At 34.2% G+C, this 25,771-nt stretch overlaps 1 protein-coding gene across 6 annotated transcripts in view; it reads right to left on the reverse strand.

The window, feature by feature from the left end:
• The window catches only part of RASAL2 (RAS protein activator like 2), a 303,510-nt gene that overhangs the window by 194,411 nt on the left and 83,328 nt on the right, over positions 1-25,771 (reverse strand). For 3 of the 6 annotated variants that reach the window (XM_014561394.2, XM_014561393.2, XM_014561392.2), the window contains exon 1: positions 2,672-3,546. The exons of the other annotated variants lie outside the window; for them this stretch is intronic. In XM_014561394.2, the coding sequence (XP_014416880.1) occupies positions 2,672-3,269 (598 nt within the window). In that variant the 5' untranslated portion in view covers positions 3,270-3,546. Of the gene's footprint in view, positions 1-2,671; positions 3,547-25,771 lie in introns of those variants that run through there. 6 annotated transcript variants of the gene reach the window in all.

The following is a 25,771-nucleotide window of genomic DNA, read 5'->3' on the forward strand; positions in this document are numbered from 1 at the left end:
TACATGTTGTATCAGGTGAAGAAATATGTATCATACAAGAGGAGGATTAAACATAGTATAGTAGTGAAGCCTCTGAGCTTTTCCTCTTTAATTCGTTAGTGATCCTGAGTATGGTATATTTAATCGCTTTAAGCATGAGATTAATTGTAGTCAACTGTGATATAAAGAATTATTACTTGTTTATGCTCAGAACATGCACATGCTCAGAACAAGTTCAGACTCACAGAATTTAAGATTAGAACATTACAATTTATTTGCATTTGGTAATTATAACAAATTCAACAGCCAGGCATTCTCTTTCTCTTTCCTATTTTTTTAAAACTATATCCACCTAAGTTCACTTTCTTAATAGAACAATATCAAATATATAATGAACAATCACTAAGTGCCAAATGCTATTTTAAATGCTTTAAACGTATACTACATTATTTAATGCTCCTCACATATTCCAGTTTATACTGAACAAGAAAAGTAACAAACACCAGTGGGTTTCAAAATTTTAAATATGTTGATTTTCTTAACTATATCAATATTTTAATAATTCCACACCTTGCCACAACACTATAATAGCAACTCTGATAAGAACACATTCTATTCACACAGCATTTGTGAATAAATGCTACATAAACTATAATTTACAAAGCATTTTCAGATTTCATTTATCATCTTGTAAGAAAGAAATTACTATTCCACAAACGCATAAAGAGAAATTCAGAGATTAAATTTCACAAATGAGAACTGGCCCAGATGGAAGCAGAATTCAGGTCTCCTAAGCCAACTGTATTCTTTCCCCTGTGGGGAATGAGAAATAAAGAAAGGTTCACAACTACAGAAAGTGAGAAAAGCACTTATATTGACTCTAGGCTGGATAGAAGCCCCAGCCCAAAGAGAACAGGAAATCTCTTCACAAGAACTAGCTCCAATCTTTGTATTAAACAGCGCATTTCTGTCTTAAGAGCTTGACTCTCCACTAGTGAAGCACTTAGGAGACATCATAGTAACTATTTAATAAAAACTTCTGGTCTGACTGGTAGGAACACTGTTCTTTACCTCCTGGACCTGAAATCCCTTACAATAACACCTTGAACTCTGTATACGCTTCCACTTGCAGAATTATTACATGATTAGAATGTATAAGACATTATGAAGTAATAAATACAGAATATTTTATATCATCTTAAGTAGACCATAAATGTGTAAAAAGAAGGGACATATCCTCAGAATACCTCACATGTAAGCGGGCTGCCAATATGTTGGCATATTTGCTAAAAACTGAAAGTTAGTTATAGAAGTCCAAAAATGTTTGTAAATACAAATATCAAAAGGAAAAAACTCCTACAGCCTTCTTTATCAAATATATATGTTAACCACTAAGAGGCGTTGATTCTAAGAATTTCTTTTAAACTCTTAATTTCCTCTGATGCTCCTTTACTTTGATCATCCTATGATCACCTGGCAAGGAAACAGACATACTAGTATCCAAGGAAATGCAACAACCTAGCCTTTCAAAAATTTTAAGAGAATGTTAACAGAGGCACATCAAGAAGTACTTCACTCTTGGCAATTATCTATAAGCCAAGAAGAAAATCTATCTACTTAATAGTTTAATTAAAACTCATCAATCATAGGAAAATCTGAGGGAGGATAAGGTTTAGAAGTACTGAATTTTTGGCATAAATACAGTTGGAAAATTACTCAATTTTTCACTGATATTATTTTTAAAGGAATTTAATTATGCTCCAATAAGAAAATTTATTCAACAATTTCGACACTTTTAGGAAGAGTTTACACTTCTGCAGATGCGGTCAATCTCACAATAAAGATAAGAGCTTATCCAAAAATGTCCTCTACTCGATAAAGATATTATCAGTGTTAAGTTTCAGTATTAAGGTTTTCAATAACAAAAAGCAAACAAATGTACGTACTAACTCATAATTGAAACAGTTCATCAGATAAGGTCAATCATTCCCAAGGCAATCAGATAAAAATGTAAGAGTTCTTTTTGTGGCTCAAAATGCTACCATCAATATAAAACACTTAAAAATTTAAACAAGTCCTAAATGAGCTTTTTTAATATTGATGATTCTGTTGTTTGAAATGAATCAAACACAAATTTCTATTTTGTCATCTGAACAAATATTCAAGATTTGCATCTTCGGCTTCCATATTCAAATTGTCTGTTTTTATGACACAAGCGAATCAAAATACCAACTTATTAAAAGCTATCAATACAATTCAGCTCTAAATAGTTCTCTCTAATAATATTTATCAATTTTTATGAAGAGATAATAGTAGAAATTCTTTTAATTCTCAACTTTGTCAGGAGAAAATTATTTGACTACTTCTCCCTCTAAATTGCATTTAATGTGCAAAAGTAGATCAATGGGTGTTGAAAAGGATAAAAAACAAAATACTTTAACAGCCTCCAAAACAGAGTTCAAGAGTATAACATAATAAAAATATTCCGTCCAAATCAATTTTTTACTATTAATTACTATCATTAAGTTTCTAAAGTAGTGTTCTTACTTTTTAAAAATTATACTAATTCAGTAAATTTATTTTATAATGAGCAAATAGAATGGCTTAGTTTATTATAAAGCACAGATAATTAAAAGTCCCATAGTAATTAAATCTGAGCCATCCCTCTTTCCCCTTATTCGTCATAATATACCTTCTCTTACTGGCTCATTGGTTGATTCTCCTTTTAGACTCAGCATCCTAGAGAAGCCACTGGAAAGAGTAGAGAAAATGCCACGGATGAAATATCCCTGCTGCTCAGACTCCACTGACTCGGCTGAAGTTGGCCATCGTCTAACAAATCTGATACTGCAGCGCGGTTCTGGCTCTGAAATAGATCTGCTGAATGGAACCCGAAGTGACCGGGTGTTGACCAGGTTCTGCTTCTCTGTTGATGTCCCAAGGACCTTGTCAGCAGAGGAAGAAGCATTATTCCCATCCATCTTTGGCAGGACCTCTTTCTGTGGTTCATCCAAGTCTCCTTTATCACTTTGCAATTGCTCCCTTTTGCCCCCTTTCCACCTAAAACTGGGATGTGTTTGCCACCGATAAGCACCCAGTGGCTTTCCTAGATTGGAAACAGCCTGTTCATTTTTCTTCCTCTTGCTTTTTACTGGACCACGCCATGGATAACTCTTTAAGCTTGTTCCTGTCTCTGAATGTGCATAAGCAGGTTCTGACAAAGATCTTCGATAGCTTGGAGGATAAGGTGATGTTTGTCTCTTGAAGATGCTCATCTTCCACGACTCCATTTTTTAACAGCTTCACGAAACTTTAAATTTCCTCTGCTCTGCAGTCTTCGCAGTTGAACCACACTTGTCCGTGCAGTCCAAAACATTCAACTGCTTAAGCAGCTTTCTTTGTGTGGCTTTGAACCACAGCAGATGTTGCTGCTTAAGAGCTGGTGTCATGTTATTACCCCATTTTCCCAGATCTCCGAAATTTCAGCAAGCACCCAAAAACCTCCTGTCTGAAGCAAATTATCTTCAGAGTGCAGCAAAAGAAGATCATCTTCCTTCCTGCAATAGGTTACATTTCTCTATTAAGTTTTCAGGAAATGGTTTTTTTAAAAAATGAGAAGTGAAATAAAAGCAGCAAAAAACCCACAGACACCTTTATGGACCAATAGCAGTTAAACATTCACCATGTGAATGGTAGTGGGTTAAAAACAGATTGTGAAAGTATTCAAGCTGACACTTTGCACTTTCCGGAAGAAGGAAAAAAAGAACCTTGTCTAAAAGCCTGCTCTTTAAGTGACAGTTCTTCAGAATAGTTTTAAAGTCTGCATTTCAAGAAAATCATTGCTATTTATGCCACAATGTCTCTCAAAGTTAATACTGGTTTTCAACCAATAGGTAAAGTCATATACCATTTTGTTCCAGTAGGCACTGCAAAGAGGAGGAAAAAGGGACAAAGGAATGCCAAAATGGAAAGCCATTTTTAATGTAAATATACTAGGGAGAATTTTAAAAGCATAAGTAAATAGAGAAGAGAACAGGGACAGAGGATATTTGCTATGAACTGTAGCAAAGGAAAAGGAAAGCCTTGAGGCAACATCTTGTGGGAACTGCAACACAGGAACGTACATATTTAAATAATTTCTAGAAGGGAAAAGTTTGCTTTGTAAATCTAACTGGGAAAAGTTGTCTGGAAAAATATTCCCTATCTATTTAACCAAAGAAATTCCTTTATTCCTCTTTGTGCTATTTCCAATTAAAAAAAAAAAAAAGCTGACTATTTAAAATTTTGTGAAAGCAAGTAACGTATATTGAATCAAGATTATGAATGCCACGTTTCTGGCTGGTTAGTTTTTTTTTTCCAACTGTCTGCTCATAAACTCCTGAAAATAGGGGTTTCGAATGGAAAGCCTGACAGATTTTAGAACACCAAAAAAAGAGATATAAAATGGCAATCAAATCACTTTGCAAGTTGTATTAAAAAAAATGATTTCATGTGGAAAATTTAAAAACCATCCATTTATTTATAGAATATGTACAATGAAAACAGTTCTCATACTAAGTGTATTTCTTTTTACTGCCAAACAGTAAAGTTAATAACATACCTATTCTTTGAAACATATTAAAATGTTCTAGTTATTTCCATTATCATAGAGCAAAAATCTCATTTTCATTTGTTTATACAGTCTCTAAATTTATACATTGCTATATTAAAGAAATGTTGAAGTAATTCGCTTTCCCAAAAGTATACTGTATCAAATTAGTGTATTACAATCATAAAATTTTCCCTTGTTTTAAAAAACTTAGAAATGTGAATATATGCATAAAGAGCAAAATGATAAACATTTTAAGTTCTAATCTCTATTAGTGGCACATCACACAATCCACAAAAACTAATGTGTGATGGACAATAAACCTAAATGTAAACTATGAAGCTTATAAAAGAAATCATAAGGGAATACTTTTATGAATTGAGGGTAGGAAAAGATTTCTTACAATACAAAAGTTAATAACCAGGACAGTAAAACATTAACATGAATTCATAAAAATCAAAACCCTCTGTTCAATAGAAGACATACGAAGAAAATCAATAAGCAAGCTACAAAATAGAAAATATTCACAAACATCTCACAATTCGTACCACAATATATAAAGAACTCTTACAACTTACTAATAAAATGAAAACCCAATTTTAAAAACAGGCAGAGAGTTGAACAAACCCTTTACAAAGAAAGCTATATGAATGGTCAATAAGCATACAGACAAGGTACTCACTCTCATTAGTATTCAGAGAAATGCAAATTAAAGCCATTAATAAGATATCACTCACATTCACTAAAACAGTGAATATTTAAAGGGCTAATAATGGCAGGTGTTGGTGAGGATGTGGAGCAACCAGAAATCTCATAATTGGTAATGGAAGCATGAATGGTACAATTACTGTGAAACAAATTTGACAATTTTTTTTTCTACAAAGATAAACATACATCTACACAAAGCACATCAGTTCCACTCACAAGCATTTATTCAAGAGAAATGAAAATATACAAACTTGTTCTTGAGTGTTCACAGCAGCTTTATTTATAATACTCATAAACTGAAAATAACTCAAATGTCCATCACAGTAGAATGGATAAACAAATTGTGATATTTTCATACAATGTTATACAACTCAGCCATAAAAAGAATAAACTACTAATACACAAAACAATGTGAATGAATACCACATATATTATGTCAACAAAAGGAACTAGACACAAAAGAGCACATACTCTATGATTCCATTTCTACAGAGTTCTAAAACAGGCTAAACTAATTTATAATGGGGAAAAAAAATCAGAAAAGCAGTCGTCAGTGGTGGAGGGCACTATTAACAAGAAAGAGGCACCAGGAAGCTTCCTGGGGTAATGGGAACTTTCTAAGCCCTGACATAGATATGAGTATGGGTGTATTTGCTAAAACTCATCCAACTGTTCCCTTTAGATTAATGCATTTTTCCATAATTAAATTTTACCTTAAAAAACTGTAAGCAATACTGAACTCTTAACTAGTAGGTTTCCTTAATGAGTGTTATGGGTTAGCAATTCTGAAACCATTTTCTGTGTATTTTAGACTTGAGGAAAGGAGTAAATACATTGAACAAAAAGAGGAAAGGAAGGGAAGGAAGGGAAAGAAGGCAGGAAAGGAAGGAGGGGAAGGAAGGGAAGGATAGGAAGGAAGGAAGGAAAACAGGCATTCAGGCAGGCAGTCATATATACATACATACATACACGCCAATATTGGAACAAACTAACATTGTGCACCTCCTGATATGATGAACTGTGAAGGAACAGCTTATGAGTCATTTCTGGAAAAAAAATATATATATAACCTAAATCTAATCATAAGCAGCATCAGATAACCTTGAATTAAAAAGATCTACAAAATAACTGTATTCTTTGCTTCAAAAATGTCAAGATCAAGAAAATCAGAGAAAGTCTATAAAACTGTTGTGACTCAAAGGAGACTAAGGAGAAACAACAGTTACGCATAATTTTGGATTTGATCCTAAAGCGAGGAAAAAAGCTACAAAGAACATTATTGGGACAACTGACAAAATCTGAATAAGAATTATGGATTAGATAATAGAATCATATCAATGTTAAATTTCCTGATTTTGAGTATGAAAGAGAATGTTCATATTCTGAGGAAACTCACGCTAAAGTATTTTAGTGATTTAGAGGCATGTTTCCAACTTACTCTCAAATGACTCAAGGGAAAAACTATGCATGTAAAGGTAGATAAAATATGATAAAGCAAATGGGGCAAAATATACACAATTATTGAACCCAGGTAAAGGGCATATGGGAGTTGCACTCTTGAAAATTTTCTATAGGTTTCAAATTACATCAAAATAGGATATTACACAAGTACATTTTTTTTTAATTTCACAACTACTTCCTTTTGGGTCTGTAACACAGATATTTTTATTGTTATTCTGTAATGATCCCTATTTCCAAGTATCTTTTGAGTAATACATATAACAAAATATCTAGTTTTACAGGTTTTGTAAGAGGGAAGTTAATCAAGATCACCCTATTAAAATACCTTAATGAAAAATTTAGACCGTAATTTTGAGAAAAGTTGTACCATAGGAGTAGAACATGAACCACAATGAGAAACTGAGACTCAATGTTAAATGAGAAAATACTTTTACACACTAAATAAGAAAAGTAAAAATAACTATTGCAGTTTCTAAACTCATCAACTCAATTCTTTTGAGGAACTACTACAATTCTTACCATAAACTTCCCTATTTAAGGAATATGGAAGTGGAAAATATTAAATAACACAGAAAAATATTCAAGCGAAATCAAAAAGCAAAAGAATTACATACTAAGGAAGTGACAGCCTCCAAGAAGGAATAATCAAAGAAATGAAGAAGATTCATCTCTCTCACAGCTAGCTAAAGTTGGATTTGACAAATGCTTCAAATTATCTTCCATCATTATGAAAATCTAATATCATTTATGCTAGTTATTTCTCCAAGCTTTATCTTTCATCTAAATTTAAGAATAAATTGACACTCTTCATTTTCTGAATTTTTTCAATTATATAACGAATTTATGATTTTTAAGAAAATATTCACAGGATTTATAATTTCTTAAAATTAGAAACAATGACACTAGTACCACTGAACTTCCACATTCATTATGAATTCTAATATAAAAATTGGCTGTTGACTAAACTGTCATAACAGGAACATTTCTTCCACCTCAAGTATCAACTGATTAATTTATTTGTAATTTTCTTAATAATAATTTGTCATACTAGTACTTAAAGCACAGCTTTAAGAACCACTCTGGTTGCTAAGTCAAAAGAAACATCTGAATATAAGTACTTACATATTATTTAAACAGCATTGGAGTTTAAATAACATGCAAGTACTTATATTCACATAGAGCCATATTTCAAATTGCTATTTAGTACCTACCTCATTTTCAAATTGCTATTGAGTATCAGGTACTGTATTAGGACCAGAGGAACCAAAAAAGGACAGACACTGTCCCTCCCTTTTTAGAACTGCTAGTTGACCAGGAAAGGCTGACAAGAGGAAGGGGAGTCTACAAAATGCTAGGTGTGAGGTAAGGAAATTTTTACTATGTCTAAGGCAAATGGAATAGAACAAATTTCTTTTGAGATTCTCTTGATCTTAAGATTCCACTGTTATACTCAATTTTGCTATACTGTGTGAACAAAAAATACTACAAACCTTATCAGTAAACAAAGAATGCTGAAGCCACCAAGTCATCAGCTGCTACCGCCACCCCCACACAGTGAAGACAAGCAGGCAGCCTGGCCTCTGCAGCCCGAGGGGACTCAGAATGTGAAAGGACAGGATACTGGCCCTCGAGAGCTAGGAGCTAGGCAAAGGAATGATTTCAATGAGCCCAAAAGTTTGCTCCCTCCCATACATAGAAAAATGCTAAATTCTTTAACTTGAGATGTCTGGTTGTCTTCAATTAATGAGTAATCTTTTAATGTTCTGACTACCTGGTCTTTGTTGTGAAACTCCTATGCATCCTGGCTCCTCCCCTACCTCTTCAGAGCAGTCCCTCAGAGCGATCTGAGAGGCTGTCATCCTGGGATCAAAGGGGTTCAAGTCCTCAGAAATGTCCACCAAATTAAACATAAATCTCAACTTTTAGTATATGCATTTATTTCAGTCAACAAATGTAACATGCATTTTAAAAATCATCACACTATACAAAACTGCACAATAAAACTACAAGGCTTATGAGGAAGATGGGGTTGGGAAGTAATGTTCAGAACAATGACACATAAAAAGAGATAAGAAGCTAATAAAAACTACAGACCATTTTAAACATCTTAAATGGTTAATAAACACCTAAATGCTGAAATAAATACAGCACATTATTTTGAAAAAACCCTGAAGTTTGCTTGTGGAAGTGGGCATTATAGGGGCTGCAGCTTTTGTGTTTTTTGAAGTGATGGAGGGAGGGTATCTGAAATCTGAAAGACAGCTGTAACACCTCAGTGGATGGATATGTGGCTCACACATGTATGGGGATCTGAGGTAGCCGGTAGTTTGTCAAGATGTCTGCCAACATCTTGAGTATTTCCTACAGCATCATGGTTTACTGGGGTATAGTCTTCTGTAGTCAGCTAATGTTTCTCAAACAAATGGCACATAAGCAAACACAAAATTCATGTAATGCTCAGATTGTTCCCTACTATCAACTGCATGGTACAAATCTTCATTTTCAAAACAAGCATGATATAAAATAAAATTTTTAAAAATTTAAATCTTAAATATATAATAAAAATAATAAAATAAGATAATCTTTAAAATACCAAAAACCTAAACGACACCAAGCATGATAGCAGAGCTGGCTGTATTTTGTCTCTTCCATATAACTGGTATGGTAAAAACCAGGTAAAAATCAACACAGACCTTACCATAGGAAGGCACAATAAAAAGCAGAGGGGAAACGGCTGTTAACATCAGTGAATTCTGCTCTTTAGTTCAAATTTTTCATTTTTTCTTTTCTTCCTCCTCTCTATATCAGAACAATAAGAACCAGAGGATCAAAGTCGCGATGTGGGCACAGAGGATGGAGCATAAAAAGATAATGCAATAGATCTGCTTCCAGACCAGTGCTTCTCACATTGTAATGTGTGGATGAATCGCCAGGAGACTGAATTAAAATGTAGATTTTGCTTTAGTATACATGCATGAGAGTTTGAGATTCTACATTTCTAACAAGCCCCAAGGTGATACCTGTGCTACAGATTCATGGGCCAAATTGTGAACAGCAAGATGTAGGTAGACTTTTAAATTAAATAAAAGGAATAAAAGAGTTCTCAAGGCCCCCATGAGATTCAGTCAAGTTCAACAAAATAAGAAACTGTATTGGATTTGAGGATAAAGTGAGAACACTTGCCTGAAATATTCTGAGAACATATATATCACATAAGAGACTCAGCTCATGGTAGTTTGCTAACTGAGAATCAAAGACGTAGTAATCCTAGCCAAACCTCTTCCTTGGAGACAAGGCTACTAATAAATAAAGCACAATTGAAAATCCAACAATCTTCTGCATTTTGTGAATTGTAGTATTTTTTTTAATGGAAGGAAGCAAGGGAGGGAGATGCAAATGACCATCATGAGGAGAGTGACCAAATAAGTCACAGTACGTAACTACGTAAAAACAAACATTTATTTATTGTGCTGCAAAGACATACATTTTTTTAAGAGTGATCACCTGCGGGAAGTACAAGTAAGAAATCACCTTAGATCTTTATAGTTTTATTTTTTTAACTGTGAGTATATACCATGTTCATAAAAATAAAAAAACTCAGAAATTTATGTGGTAAGAGCTCTAACAGATAAGGTAAAAAAAAAAAGGGTATATTTTAAAAAGTAGATTCTGATCCCACTTTTATTCAAGATTATCATTAATATGTCAGTATGTACATGGTGGAACATGCATGGTGCTAAAATCTGTTGCTATTTCTTTTAAATATTTTCTTTTTTAACAATAATAAAATGTTATTTTTGTTACTACAAGAAATTTGAATTTTTATATTATTAATTTCTATAATATATGAAATTTTACAGGTGTGTATTTTTATTACTTTTTAATGCACAAAGTTTAAAAAATAAATATATTTTTAAATCTACTCACAGCAAAAATAAAAACCTTAACACTAACCCACGGATTCAGAATTAAAGAGAACTGAACAAGTTATCACAGATTAACTTAACCAACTCTTTCACATAATCAAACAAGGCCAGAGAGAACTTGTCCATGATTAGTTAATACCCCAAAAAACAAAAAAAAAACAAAAACAAACAAACAAAACGTGTATCCTTGTGCATCCTAATTCCCAGTTCAGGATTCCATAACCTCTTAAAATTAGCATTTTCCAAATTATGATCCACAGAACACAGATGAGAAATTTAAGCTTACAGAAGCTTATAGAGCGTGTGACATTAAGTCCAGATATTTTAGTGTTACTTAGTTTAAATGTTAAAAGTCTCTTTTAAAGGTTAAAATAGGATATCAGTTTCTCATTAAATTGGCTTTTTAGATTTATTTCAAATAAGGGAAGCAGGCAGAGATGAAAAGGCAAAACTTGAGCTTTCTCAGTTTACAAATATTAGTCTTCCACCACTTCCTATCTTAAGACACACCTTTTCTAAACTGAAATTCTATCCTAGAAATCCCACGTGCCCTTTTGTAATAGAAGACATGACATATGCTACAATTAACAAAGAGTTCTGTTACTGCAACAAGAGAGTGCAAACCTCTTAGATCGACTCAAGAAAAGCTTTAAAAATAGGATTAACTTTTATAAACCAGAAGAAATCTTTCAAAAATACAAAGTCCTTGTTTATACAAAGCTAAGTAATTAATAACAAAACATCCCCTTCCCATCTCCTATCACTGGAGCACATCTGCTTCCCGATGAAACACTTCCTGTAGCAAAAACTACCGCCCTTCTAAGTAGTAGAACTCAAAGACACACCTGACACGCACACAACCGCTTCTCATTTAAGAGACAAAGATATGTCTAGAAGGGCTAAATAAAGATTATTTTTACCAGACAAGTGTTGGAATCGATCATATTTTTTAACTGAAAAACATTAAAAATAAAAACAGATGACTCCTAATGCCATTATTAAAATCTTTTTTAAAAAAATAAAAAATAAAAAATTGTAGTTTTTCCTCTAACCTCACTGATCACACCTCCTCTGTCTCCTTTGACATTCAGTCTTCTCTATCTAGATGCTGGGAGTTCTTCAAACTGGGTCCAAGACATCCCCTCCATATTCTCACCATGCACATCAACTTTACCACATCAACTTACTCCTGCAGTTCAGATCTTGTCTCCTTTGAGCAACACACTCATATATTCAATTTGACATTTTGTGGCCTCTCAAATTCAAAATGTATAAAACTCAACCCATGATCTTTCCTTTAAAATTTGGTCGCATTCCAATGTTGCTTTTCCTAAAAAAAAGTACCAAATCCACTCAGTTGTACAAGCCCCAAACCTTAGTTCTCTCCTTCTCTTACCATTTACTATCGAATCCATGAGTCTTACAGATTTTCCCTCTTAAGTATTATTTAATCTCTCTACTTCTCACCATTTCCTCTAAATCAACCGTACTATCATTTCTCACCTTGACTGTAAGTCTCCTAAATTCATCTAAGTACATCTACTCCTGCTCCCTGCAAACCATTACTCTCACTGTAGTCAGAATATTCTTTTCAGAATACAAATTTACCGCATACTACTTAAAACCTTTCAATTGCTTCCCACTACTCTTATGAAAACAACACAAAACAAAAGTCCTCAACACAGCCTGGTCCCCATCTACCCTGCCCCTGCGGCCTCCCCTGAATCCTTTCAGTCCTTCATACAAGCCACTCACCGTCCCCACCCAGCACAGGGCTCTTGCCCACACTGCTCTCTCTACCTGGAAAGACCCCCATCCCCTCATCAACTGCCTACTCATGCTTTAGATTTCAGTTCAAGTGTTACTACTTCCTGAGGGAGGCCTTTCCTGACCTCCCTGACTAGCTCAAGTCCCCTTTTTGTAGCCCTTTACAGCCCCATGCATCTCCCTACTACATTTATAGTTCTATTTGGACATTTCCTTGAGAGATTATTAGTGCCTGTTTTACCCATGAAACTGTAACTTCCATGCCTGTTTCATTCTCTATAGTGTCCTCACTGAGTAACATATGGTAGGCACTCAATAAATATTTGTTGAATTAATTAATAAAAATCCAAGAAACATCTAAAATAAAAATATCTAACTTCAGACTAGTAGTAAGAAGAGTCAATATCACCTTTTTGATTTTAACATTATCTCTGATACCAGGAAGATCACGTTAAAATACATACGATGGGGAAGCGGAGCAAAAGAGAGAAGACATCAAATACACTCCAGGGATTTGTTTTCCCTGAACCAAGTGGCTATTTGCTTCTTCAAGGATATGGATAGAGAGGGCTATAACAGAGGAAATTAAAAGAATTATGTGAAACGGGAAAAGGGAAGAAATATTGCTTTAATTGGCTTTTCCAGGTTTTCTTAAAAATCATTTTTAACATTGACATCACTGGAGAAAATCTTAAAGAAGCATAAAGAGATAACTACAAACACTCAACAAGTTTCATATGTTCTTTAATGAACATATTCTTGGAAAATGAACAACATTCTGATAACCCCAAAATAAACACTGGTATTGTACATCTGATAAATAACCAAGCAGCTTGGACTAAGGGAGACATAGGTAAACACCACGATTGAGGATGCCAAAGGAAGGAATTTGTAATATTTTATTATTATAAAGTACTTGCAGTGCCTGTGAAACAATACAGTATCATTGGAAATAACTTGGATTAGTTGTAATATATACTGCAAATTCTAGGGCAACCAAAGTTGAAAAAAAACTAAGAAAAAAATAGAATCACATAAAATGCTCAATTAAAATCATGAAAGGCAAAAAAGGAGTGGAAGACAAATAGAGAAACAAAGAACATGGGCAACAAATAGAAAACAGTAACAAATATAACAGATTAATCTAACTATATCAATAATCACTTTAAATATCAATGGTCTAAATATACCAACTAAAAGACAGAGATTGTCAGTTGGGATCAAAACACAAGGCCCAACTATATGTTGTCTGTAAGAAACCTGCTTTAAATATAAAGACACATATATATTAAGAGTAAAGGGATTGCAAAAGATGTTCCATGCTAACACATATATAACATGCTAATCAAAGGAAAGCTGAAGTAGCTATATCCATTGCAGACACAGCAGAATTCAGAGCAAGGAAAACAATCAGGGATAGATAAAGACTTACATGATGATAGAGTCAATTCCCCAAGAGAACATAAGAATCCTTATATGTATCTAACAGCAGAGTATCAAACTACATGAGGTAAAAACTGCAAAGAGAAATAGATGAATCTTCTACTATAGTTGGAGATTTCAACCACCCCAATAAGAAAGATGGACAGATCCAGCAGGCAGAAAATCAGTAAGGACATGGTCGAACTCAACAGCACCATCCATCAACTGGATATGATTAACAGCTATAGATTGCTTCATCCAACAACAGTGCTTCATCCAACTCATGTGCAACATTCACAAATATGGACCATGTTCTGGGGCAAAAAACACACTTTAACAAATGTGAGACTATGAATCATACAATGTATGCACTCAGACCCACGTGGAATAAACTAGAAATCAGTAACAAAGATTGCTGGAAAATTACAAAATATGTAGAGATTAAACAAAACTTGAAGAAATTTCAAGAGAAACTTCTTAAAAATTTTGAATATTTAGTCCAAATGAAAATAAAACTTATCAAAATATGTGGGATGTAATTAAAAAAAAGTACCTAGAGAGAAATTGAATACATATATTAATAAAGAAGAAAGATCTAAAATCGATACTCTAAGCTTCCACCTAGGATACCAGAAAAAGAAGAGGAAATTAAATCCATATTGATTATGTCTAAATACAACTCTTACTGCAACAATGAAACTCAAATACTTCAAAATTATGATAGGTAAAGGCTCAGATAGCAGTCTAAGTCAGACACCACAGTCAACATGACTCAAAATTTTTTTTTAAAAATGATACAGACAGTATATGAGGTAAGAGAGACTACCTATCAAAGAGGTCTAGTCTAGTTCCAGGAAGAAAGGTAACCTAGAGCTAGGCCAATCCTAGCAACTAGGGAGAGCCTCCACCAAGCTCTGTTCTGTTCTGGCAGAAATTGGAAAACCTTCAGAAGTATTCGGTCCCTAGAAATATAGGATTGTCAGATTACCCCTATTCATTGGGCTGAAATTTCTAAATCTCAAAAGGCCTTTAACAAGCAGTACTGACATTAATCAACTAAAAGACACCTCCCATATTTTTGCATTTGTGTTTGAAAGTACAGCCACATCATTAACAAATAAGGAATTAGTCATGGCAACCATATACACAGTAAATTCTACTGAGATAAAGTCTGTGTAATAGAAAGAAGCCCAAGTTCCTCTTCATCAGACTCTGCCTTTATCCTCAGTGAATCAACCACCTTCTAGAACAAGACCAAAGGAACTGATATTCTGGATCAAAATAATGAACATTCCATCAGAAATGAGGAGCCTGGTTAGATGGTCACTTTCCAATTCTGATTCACTTTCTCACTTGGTTCATACTAGGAATTTTTATAAAATTCTGTACAATTCATAAAAGCCAACACAATTTGATGCTCTACATGAGATTATTCTTCAGACTTCTCTTTACATAGGTCTGTATTATTATTATAATTCTCCTAAGAATTACATCCAAAAATTTACCACATCACTCTTAAGTGGCATAGTTCACAACTAAGTCAATGTTCTAATATTATTTATTGCTATAAATATAAACGTAATTCCTACACTTCATTATCTCAATTTCGTAATAGCTTTTTAAATTATAATCCCATAGTAATGTCAATTCTTTTTCCAGTCATCTAAAAATCGACCCTTTCCCACTGTTTTATTCCTGTTCTTTCATGATATCTTTCGTACCAAAAAACAAAACAAAAGCTCAAGCTTAAGTGGTCGAGTGCCTCCTTAGCATGCATGGGGTCCTGGATTCAATCCCCAGTACCACCATTAAATAAATAAGTAAATAAACCTAATTACCTCCCCCTGCAAAACAAAACAAACAAAAAAACAAACTCACAAAAAAACAAAAACAAAAAAACTCAAGCTATATCACTCAAACTGTATCTACCTACAAGCGTGATGGGCCAACACCTGTTAATGGTAGACACACAGACTTCAAGTATGTGAGTAATAATGTTAAGTGTCTTCATTTCTCCTAGTCGTCCTTTCCCTCAGACTATGAGCAACCAACAGTGATATGCAGTTTTTCATCTGCCTTGCTTGGGATTATTCACTATACTGCTGCCTCTCACATATATCCTAGTACCAGTTCCTATATGTGCTAGTTGGTGTGAGCATTTAGTAGCCCCTAGACTTCACATAAAAGAACCACACAGACAGCATTCTGAACATGCTATTTTTATATTTGGTTAGTTATTTAAATTTGTTGTATAGTTCACTCTATCATTTGTTAGGTGAGTTCTTTTGTAATTTATTCATTGAACAAATACTTGCTGAATGCCTACTCCCTTGTGATGAACTGAACTAGTTGAACATTTACTCTGCCAGTTTTGGGTGACTTCTAAAATTTTACAGGGACTTTTAGACATCCTTTTCCAAACTGTAGATCATCTCAACATGTGCTAGGATCCTAAAAATCCACAAGATAAAACTTCAGAAACTATAAACCGTATTTCCTCATATTTTAGTTCATTATGAATATTAGGTGAGAAAGATTTAAAAATACTGTTCAGGTCAAAATATTCATTCAATTATTTCAAGAGACATTTTTAAGGCACTAATTGTATTCTCAGAGTTGTGCTAAGGATTGGCATAAGTAACAATGCATTCCATATTCCCTCAATGACCTTACAGTCTAGTAAGGAGAAACAGACATGGACACTAATAACTGCCCAGAAAGGCTGGTTAGTCCCAAAATATTCAGTACATATGAATATAATGAGGACAAATGGAAACCTAGTCTACTCTGTGGAAAATGAGGAGATGAGAGAGTACACGAAGGACGTTCTAACAAAAAAAGCAAGTCAGTTTTCCCTGGTTTTAAAGAACAAGGGGTTTTTCAGGCCAAGAGGATAGTGTTTGAGGGCAGAAGAAAGGCACTCTCAGCAAAGAGAACAGCACAGGCAAAGGTTTAAATACATAAAAAAGCATGATCCATTTCAGGTACAGATTAGCATCCAGAGTATAAGAAGAGGGGTAATGGGAGACAAGACTACTGTACAAGCTACTAAAAAAGTTTATGTGATCTAGTAATGTGATTGTGTTTATACTGTTTTAGAAATGCATTTCTGGCAATGGTCAGAAAGTTAGATGGCAATGGATATAGGTCAACGGAGGGAGACCAGCTAGGTTATTAGTGAAAGTAAAATAATGAGAACCTGAGCTGAGACCATAGAGTTAATGACCCCATTGCTGGTTCCAAGCAGCAAAAAGTCTACCAAAGATTTCAGGTATCAAACAAGTAACCAGATGGTGAGGAAGCACCTGGATGAGACATCACTCCAGAAGAGTAAGCCTGGCACTGGAAGTAGTTCTTGGGGGCTTCTGATACCCAAAAGAGATCCTGAGAAACTGAGCTATGTTGTTCAAAGGCAAGGGGGCTAAAGAGATTAAAAAGTCAGAGACCAGGGACACACAGGGTTGAAAACCCAGGTTCCTAATCCCCTTCTCTTTAGCCCACTTTGGACTGGGACTCCAAAGGGTCACCCTAGGACTAAAGTGAATGACAAGTAAAGCAGATTTGTGAGGAGCCTGGCTTTTAGTATTTTAGGTTAGCTCATCAAGAATCTCAAAAATTGAAATTGGATATGATTATTCCAGTTTGTTAGAACCCTCAGTGTATGGCAGGAGATAAAAATCTTATTGAGAGAAAGTAACATTATTCCAAGCCTCAAATTATTTCTAGAAATAAATTTTCCAATAGATCCACTATTCTTTAGCTAAACTTTAAGCCTAAATGTGTTTGAGAATTCAGAAGACTTCACACTTTAGAAAGGTAATATGGTACATATGCCATGTATTGTTGCATCATCAGAGTATAGGGCATCACCCTGTTATCAATCTGATGTAAAATGAACAAACGTTCACACTAAGTTGGATAAAACTAAATAGCTTTGTGTCACTTCACAGCATGTTTGGCCAATAAATGAGTTATGAAAACACTTAGTTGCAGAGCTTTCTGGGTTTTAGGAAAGTAAATAAAGGACTATAATGCTATATAATGCTCAGCACATAATCAAAGATAATAATGCACATGATAAGGCCAGAAATCATGAGCACAAACAAGTAAAACCAACAGGCAATAAAAACACACACATTTAACACAGACAACAGAAGTAAGTATTTGAGTTGCAAGTCTATATAATTACATGGTTACAATACATTGGACAATAAAATCCAAGCTTTGAGATTTAGCAAAACATTACAAATTATAAAAATGTCAGAGTAGATAAGAAAGAGAACTGAACAAAAGTCCTAGAACTCAGAAAAACCATTAGATACTCCTAAAGAGAAAATTAGATCAGACAAAACTATCCAGAATAAAGTGTGGAAAGACAAAAACAGAAAATGTAAAAATATAGAAAGTATTCAGGAGTGGAAATATAGGAGTAAAGAGACCTAGAAGCTACAGCGAGAAAGTTTAACAGGTGATACTTCAGCCTCCCAAAGAAAAGAAGAATGAATAAGGAGGTGTTATTTGAAAGGTAATGACCGAGGATTTTCCATATTTGATGAAAGATACCGATCCACAGCTTTAATAAGCCTGAGAATTTCAAACGGAAATAAATTTTTTAAAATCCAGGAAATGGAGATGAGGTAGGAAAAATAACTTTAAACTTTAAAATAAATAAGTCCTCTTATTACTGCCGTCAGAGTGATTCATGTAGATATTTGCATTCATTAAAGAAAAACAGGATGCTATAGAAAAAAAAGCAGTTATATTACAAGAAAAAGCTGCAGGGAATTCAAAATAGCCAAAACAAAACAAAAAGATAAAAACAAAGCTCAAATACCACTTGAAAAACAAAGTTGGGAAAATATCTTGCAAGGATTAAAAAAGAGGAGCAGAAAAATGAGGGGGAACAAAGATATATAGTTCAATCCATAAGGTATAATATTTGATTAATAAGAGTGCAAGAAAGAATGGGAAAATGGATGGGAGGATATTGTTATATAAGAGAAAGAGAGAAAGAGAAGTTCCCAGAACTGAGGTACAAGTCTTTAGATTAAAAGAATCCACCAACTGTTGACTGAAAAAAGGCTTAACTGTTGCACATCATCACAATATTTCAGAATATTGGGAATAAATGGATGAGCTTAAAACTTTAAAGAAGGGGGGATAAAAATGTCACCTGCAAAGCAATTTAAAAAATGAGAAAGCACTGGACTTCTCAGGATTCATACCAAACACCTTTAAGATATTTAAGTGTTATTAGACCAGAATGACATGCAAGGACTCAGAAATTTCTAACTCAGTGCACCATTTTTTAGGAAGCTACCTGACGATAATGTCTCAGCAAAATGAGAAGTAATTCAAGAAAGAGGAAGACATAGGATCCAGGATATAGCGAATCTAATCCAGAGAAGCAATTAGGGCAAGTCCCAAAACTAAGTCACAAAGCAAATTGAGGGTACCAACAAGATAGGAAGTGGTATACACAAAGCTCCAGGATGATTACCTCTAGGGAAAACAAAATGTGTGTGCAGGTGGGGGAATTTAATATAAAAGTATATAAAAACACTTGATACAACAACATATGGGAGGGGGGGTGGGGTGAGGATACAAGAACAGAAATCAATGCAAGAAGATAGACAGTTCAAAATTTAAGGAAAAAAGAGTAAGATGTACCAGAAAAGAAATATAATCAAAGCATAGTCTCATGTTAAAAAAAAAAGAACCAAACATTCTTTTTTTTCTGATATGAGTAAAAAGTATACTACAGCTATTTGGGGGCTGCTATAGTGAAAGTGGGTGGTATAAGAGTCCTAATGTTTTGTCAGACAAAGAGGTAAATATATAATATCTAAAATCAAGAAATAGAAAAAGAGACAACCTAAAGAAAACCGTTTAAAGAATTTAAAAGTAGTTGCCCTGGAAGTGGGAAGGCAGAGATAGCAGGGATTGGTGTTTTTCATTACGAGCATTCTGCTATGCTATTAACCACATATACACATTAGTCTGATAAAACTTTCTTTTTTAGCAATAAAAGAATCATCTGAAATCCCACCACTCAATGAACATTTAGTTTATTCCCTTGTGGTATTGATTTTTATGTATATATGTGTTAGGTATGTGTATATTTCCTTATAATCAAGAGTATAATATTCTTATTTTATAACACATTTCCAATCATCATTAAAATGCTTTGAGATCATTAATTTTTATTGTCTGCATTCTGTTACATTGAATAGATTACCACAGTTTACCCAGTCATTCCTTTAATGATGATTTTTCATTGGTTTGCTTTGTCTTTGCTTTTAAAAGTAACCTTGTAACAAACAACTTTGTATAGATCTTTGTCTGAATCTTACTTCTCTGGGGTAGATTCTCAAAAACAGAACCAAGGTTCAAGGACTTTTACCAGAGTGGGACTAGGATGGGATCTTAAACTGAAAAAGGAGATAATGGTGACCTGCAAAGAACATGGATGGGCTTTGTAGCCAGACAGCTTTCCATGTGCAGTAGTATTAGCTCCATTTCCTTATCAGCTGTGTAAATTTGCTTGGGCTTATCACTTAACCTGTTTCCTTATCTCTAAAATGAAAATAATACTTCTCTCAGTTTTGGGGACATCGAGATAGCATACCAAGTGTCAAGTGTCACACATACATCTTGTCAGTAACTCTTAGCTGAGAGTTTGACCAAGTAGAAAGGGGAAGGTTGAATATTCAAGACAGAAACGTAATGGTGCAGCAAGGTCTAGTAGGGAATGGGAGGGGGAGGGAATATCAGAGATAAACTATAGGTTAGCAATTTGGTTTCTAAAATGAGATCTTTATTTAAGAATAAAACAGAACGCTACTTCTCTTTCCTCTCTGGCTTTCTTTATTCCTATCTTGCCTGAAACTTTCATCTAAGCTGGCTTGTTTGGGTATATGAGAGCATAAGGGACAGAGTACATACAGCAAGGAAAATATATTGATGAGAAATTTATGTTTAAGGGATGGGCAAAGGACTAGAACTAAGGAACAAGGCTGGGAAGGAGCAGTAGGAAAAATAAAATTAGGACAGCAATGTGAAAGAAACCAGGGAAGAAAGAATTTCAAGGACAACGTCCGGTCAATAGTGCCAAACAGAAGTCAATAATGTTGAGAATTTAGAAGCTGCCATTAGATTTAGCAAGTAGGACTTCTGTGATTTCAGTAAAATATTAAATAGAGATGTGAAATTCTAACAGGCTAAGAAGGAACTCTATTTCTGGCCTTTAAATCATTCAGGAAAGACGCCACTTTATAAAAAGTTCTAATATCTGGTATGGCCTGTTAATTCACAAAAGCATCTATTTTTCCATAAGCATGAAGCAATTTTTAACAGTATCTGAGTGACAGAAAAGACTCTAAATAACTGGCTTTACTAACTGCTTGACTATATATAAAACTATATATTAGTAATTCTAATATTTCTTGTCCTTTTTTTTATCATGGATCGATGTTACACCCTAATTATGCTCAGGGAAGAATCTGGAAGCCTTCCATGTTCCCCCAATTATGAAATACAATTATATTTCATTTGCTGGAAGAAACTACACTGAAATTAAAATGGCAAATGACCGGTCTTTAACCTTGTAAGCATTTTATAAAATAGTTGGAAAAACCCAAGAAACAATTTCCTAAATGGCTTTTATCTTTCTGTATAGAATACAGGATGGATTTACTCAAATCTCAAAGTCAAGAAAGTCAAGATTTGTCAAAACTCAGTGTCATGCTTTATAATTTGTGGGAAATTTCAATATTTGGCTTAAAAGTCATTTCTTTCTTTCAATTCTTTACCTCCATTAAGACCAACAAGTAGCTTTCTTTTGGAGACCATTTTAAAAATGCAAAAAATCTTTCTGTTTATATCACCCCCTTAGGAGGGCCTGCATGTATATGCCTGAGGGAAAAAACAGTGAAATTATCAGAGGTGAAGAGAGGGAAAGTGTTAGTAGAAGGCTGTACTTGCTTAACGCGTGTCAGCCTCCTGGTGGTTGAGGGCTAGAATGTTTGCCTCCAAAAAATTACAGAAGTATCTATAACAGAACTTGCAGACTTTCACATATTCAGTGGTGTATGTAGCTGTAGTTCCTTCACCTTCACTACTATAAAACATACTTCATTGTATGAATTTACTATCATATATTTAACTAATCTACTAGTAATGGACATGTGAGTTATCTCCTAGTTTTTGCTGTTTTGAACTTTCTTACACATGTCTCTTGGTACACATACTCAAGAATTTCTCTAGGGTAAATGTGTGGAAGTGGAATTGCTGGGTCACAGGCCACGTATTTTAACTTTACCAGGTAAAGCCAAAGTATTTTTCAAAGTGCTTGTACCAATTTATAGTCCTTTGAGATGTACTAAGTAAGAATTCCTAATTGCTCTGTATCTCCTTCAGTACTAATTCTAAATATTTACTAATCTGATGGTGTGTGATGGCATTTCCTTGTATTTTAAGTTGAATTTTCCTGATTAGTTACTAGCAATATGTATTTCCTCTTTTGTGGGTTGCCACTTGGAAGTCGTTTACTCATTTTTTATGTGGTGGCTTATCTTTCTTTTATTAACTTACAGCAGTCCTTTATTAGATGTTAATCCTTTGTTTTACACATTGCAAATATATTCTCTCACTTTATGCTTTGACTTTTCCCTCTCTTTATAATGCTATAGTTATTTTTAGCATGGTTCTGGTGAGTGTGAAAGGCCCCGAAATTTGCAAAGCAGTAGATTTTTAGAAATACATAACATTGGCCACTATTTACTTTTTTTTAATCAATGAAAACAAGCACCACAAAGAAAAGGCTTTTGAGAATTAAAGATTCTACTTTCTTAAATTGAAAGCCTGTAATATTTCACATCCTTCTTTCATTTTTTGTTCATTTACTATGGTTATATTGATATCCTTATAATATTTACGAGATCTAGAATTCTCTTAAGTCTTTAATCTCAGGTTAGTGAATTTATATCTTTAATACGTTATAGAATCTCAAGGTTTACATTGAGTCCCTTGAATAGTATGGACAATCTATATTAACAGTATGGGAAAATATGAATATATAAATATGAATATTACATATGTGAATAGTATAAATTATAGGAAAACTGTCAGTAATCTATTTTTTTATGGTCACAACAACAGCCTTGGGATAATGAATCCAATATATTTAATTCAGAGCCCACCATAATTAGTTTATTTTTTTTTCCTGGATATATAAGTGTCGTACATTCAAGAGTTCTAGCTAGAAAATAATGTGTAGTTTGATGAGTAATTTTGTTTAGTCTTGATGTTATAAAAAATGATTCACCTTTGGCAGCAGCTTTTTGAGAGGGAAAACAGCAAGTATGCTAACAGATAATAATACATACCATGTATTGAATAGTTAACGTCTTACATTAGCTATCTTTTTTAATTCTCACAGCAGTCTATGAGGTGGATATTATTCCCATTCTATAGATGGAGAAAATGAGGCCAATTCTCAAAGCCACACAATTAAGTACCAGAGCCACAGTTATTGATCAGTAGAGCAATATTTAGCAAGAGACAGAGCAGTAATTCAAACAGAAGCCTAGTAACTCCTTAACCCTTGTAATAACCAAAATTGAGTATTACCGCAAAGATCACTTACAATCAGCTGTTCAAATGCAATTAAATAGCAAATATTTAATGAACATTTACTATAGGGAAAGTAGTAATGTTGACTGCTGGCAAATTAGAAGTGATTTATTTGGACTGTGGGGGTAGAATATAACCTTTAAGAAAAAGATGAAATCTAGCTGGTCCCACCCACAACTGTCTATTTGACTGACCTCTGAGCAAGTCACTTAATTTCTCTTAGCCTTACTTAAATAAAAAAGGGACCACAGAGGACCTATATTGTGTATGTATATCTGTGCTGAGGGAAATGGAAGCAGGGGTAGAGTTAGGTCTCAGAGTTCATGAATAAAGCTAAGATTGAGTGGAGTCAAAAATTACCCTTGAAAGATCTTCAAGCACTCACAGAATCACAAGTACCATCTCCCACAGTGCCCCAAACAACAATTATTTTTGTTTTTTTATCATTTGAGGATGGCAGGTAGAGCAATAGAAAAATAGTTGGCAAGCATTTGGTGGGCATGTTAAATTAAAAATACTTACATTTAAACCTTAAAACATTCTTTGTGTCAAGTCTCTATAGTTAGATTTGCTTAAGGCTCACATATCTATGAGGCAATATAAGTTGTTAGCTACAAGGAAATAAAGATTAGGTCCCTCTCAGAGCGGACATTTAAATCGAGGCAAAGAAGTGATATATTAAGCACCTGTGTTAGTGCTGACTGGGGTTGGGGGAAGGGGAGAGAAAAAGGATGAAAGAAAAAATTTAAAGAAATTAAAGAAAGGTTAAAGAATTTCCAAATAGAATTAAGTTTTATTAAACATAATGTCATAAAACCATGTCCTTCGTTTTTCAGCACAGTGCTGCTTAATTTTTGTTTTTTCAATACACGGGACTCAAAATTATAAACAACAGTAACTTATTTTACTGTTGTAAGACTTTTCCAACAAATAAACTTCCAGTCAGAAAGGACAGAAAAGCAGGCCTGTGGTATTTACTGTGGACTTCCATATTTGCTTAATAACATGACCCATGCTTATCCTATGAGCCATATTTAAAGAACACCACACAGCTGGCAGGTGGGGTTAGATAATCAGTCAATGTTTGTGAAGTAGAATCAATAAAGGTAAATTGCCACATGAATCCACAGTGATTTATGTCATGGCAGAATAATTTGAAATTGTTAGGATGGGTCCCCTCAAATGTGATCCAGGCTTAATTTTTTTTTTCTCATTGTTTCTTGTTTAGCTGCAGAAATGCAATCCTAAGGGCCTTTATTCCTTTAAAAAATAATTTCCCTGATTCTCAAGTTGTGACTCAGTCTGGCTGTGTCTATCTGCCTCCTGCCAAGGATCAGCTTCTCTGTGGGAACTGGAAATGTGCACATACCCAAGAAGTGATGCAAGATCTGAACTTTCCCCAAGGGCAGTGCCAGCATCCTAGGACTTCAGACTTCTGCACTCCTTCCCTCTCTAAACCAGTCTGTTGGAGATGGAATGCAAAGGAAATAGCTGTGCAGCCTCAGACGGGGAAGTCCTAAAAATTATACACTCATACGCTACTTAGTCACACATTCAAGGCAGAAGACTGTACGCCTCTAAATTCCTTACCATTTGCATCTCCTGTAGATTGGAGGTTAAATTCAAACTTGTCCATTTATTGATGGGTTGCTTAAACTAGCTCAACATTATCTATCATCTGTCTCTGAATTACTGACTTTATTATTTAAAGAAAATATTAAATCCACTTCAATACAGATGTGTCATGTATAACAGCTGTCCTACATATAGCCCAAGACTGACCCAGAAGAAACATAAAAACTTGAAAAGCAATCTATAAACAGTTTTAACTTTAAAATAAACTAGGCATATTTAAAATTTCTTCATTCATGCTTCTATTGCATTTTCTATCTAATGCATTTTACTTTTTATTTTAGTTTGTTTTATGTGTTTCTGACTTATTCACCAGAGTTTAATCTCCTCACATTCAAGCTCCTTGGTGTTCTGCAAGGTGCCTAGCAAAGGAGTCATCAGTAAGTTGTCATCAGATACACTGAAATAAACTGATGGAGTATGATGGGATACCAAGTCTTCACAGTTGAAGGGACAAGGAGAAGAAAAAGATGTAAGTACAGCACAAAGTAACTTTAAAACTCTTGGGGCACTAGTTTTCAATTCCCTTTTCTATCATAACACCTTCCTCTTTTGCCAAAATTTGTTTTAACCAGTGATGCTAGCAAGTTAAAGTGGTTTGAGGTTTTTTTCCTCCCAGTCTGTGTTACAAAGTTAAGAAATACATGCATGTGTT

Source organism: Camelus ferus, chromosome 21 (genome assembly GCF_009834535.1).
Source record: "Camelus ferus isolate YT-003-E chromosome 21, BCGSAC_Cfer_1.0, whole genome shotgun sequence".
Lineage (NCBI taxonomy): Eukaryota > Metazoa > Chordata > Mammalia > Artiodactyla > Camelidae > Camelus > Camelus ferus.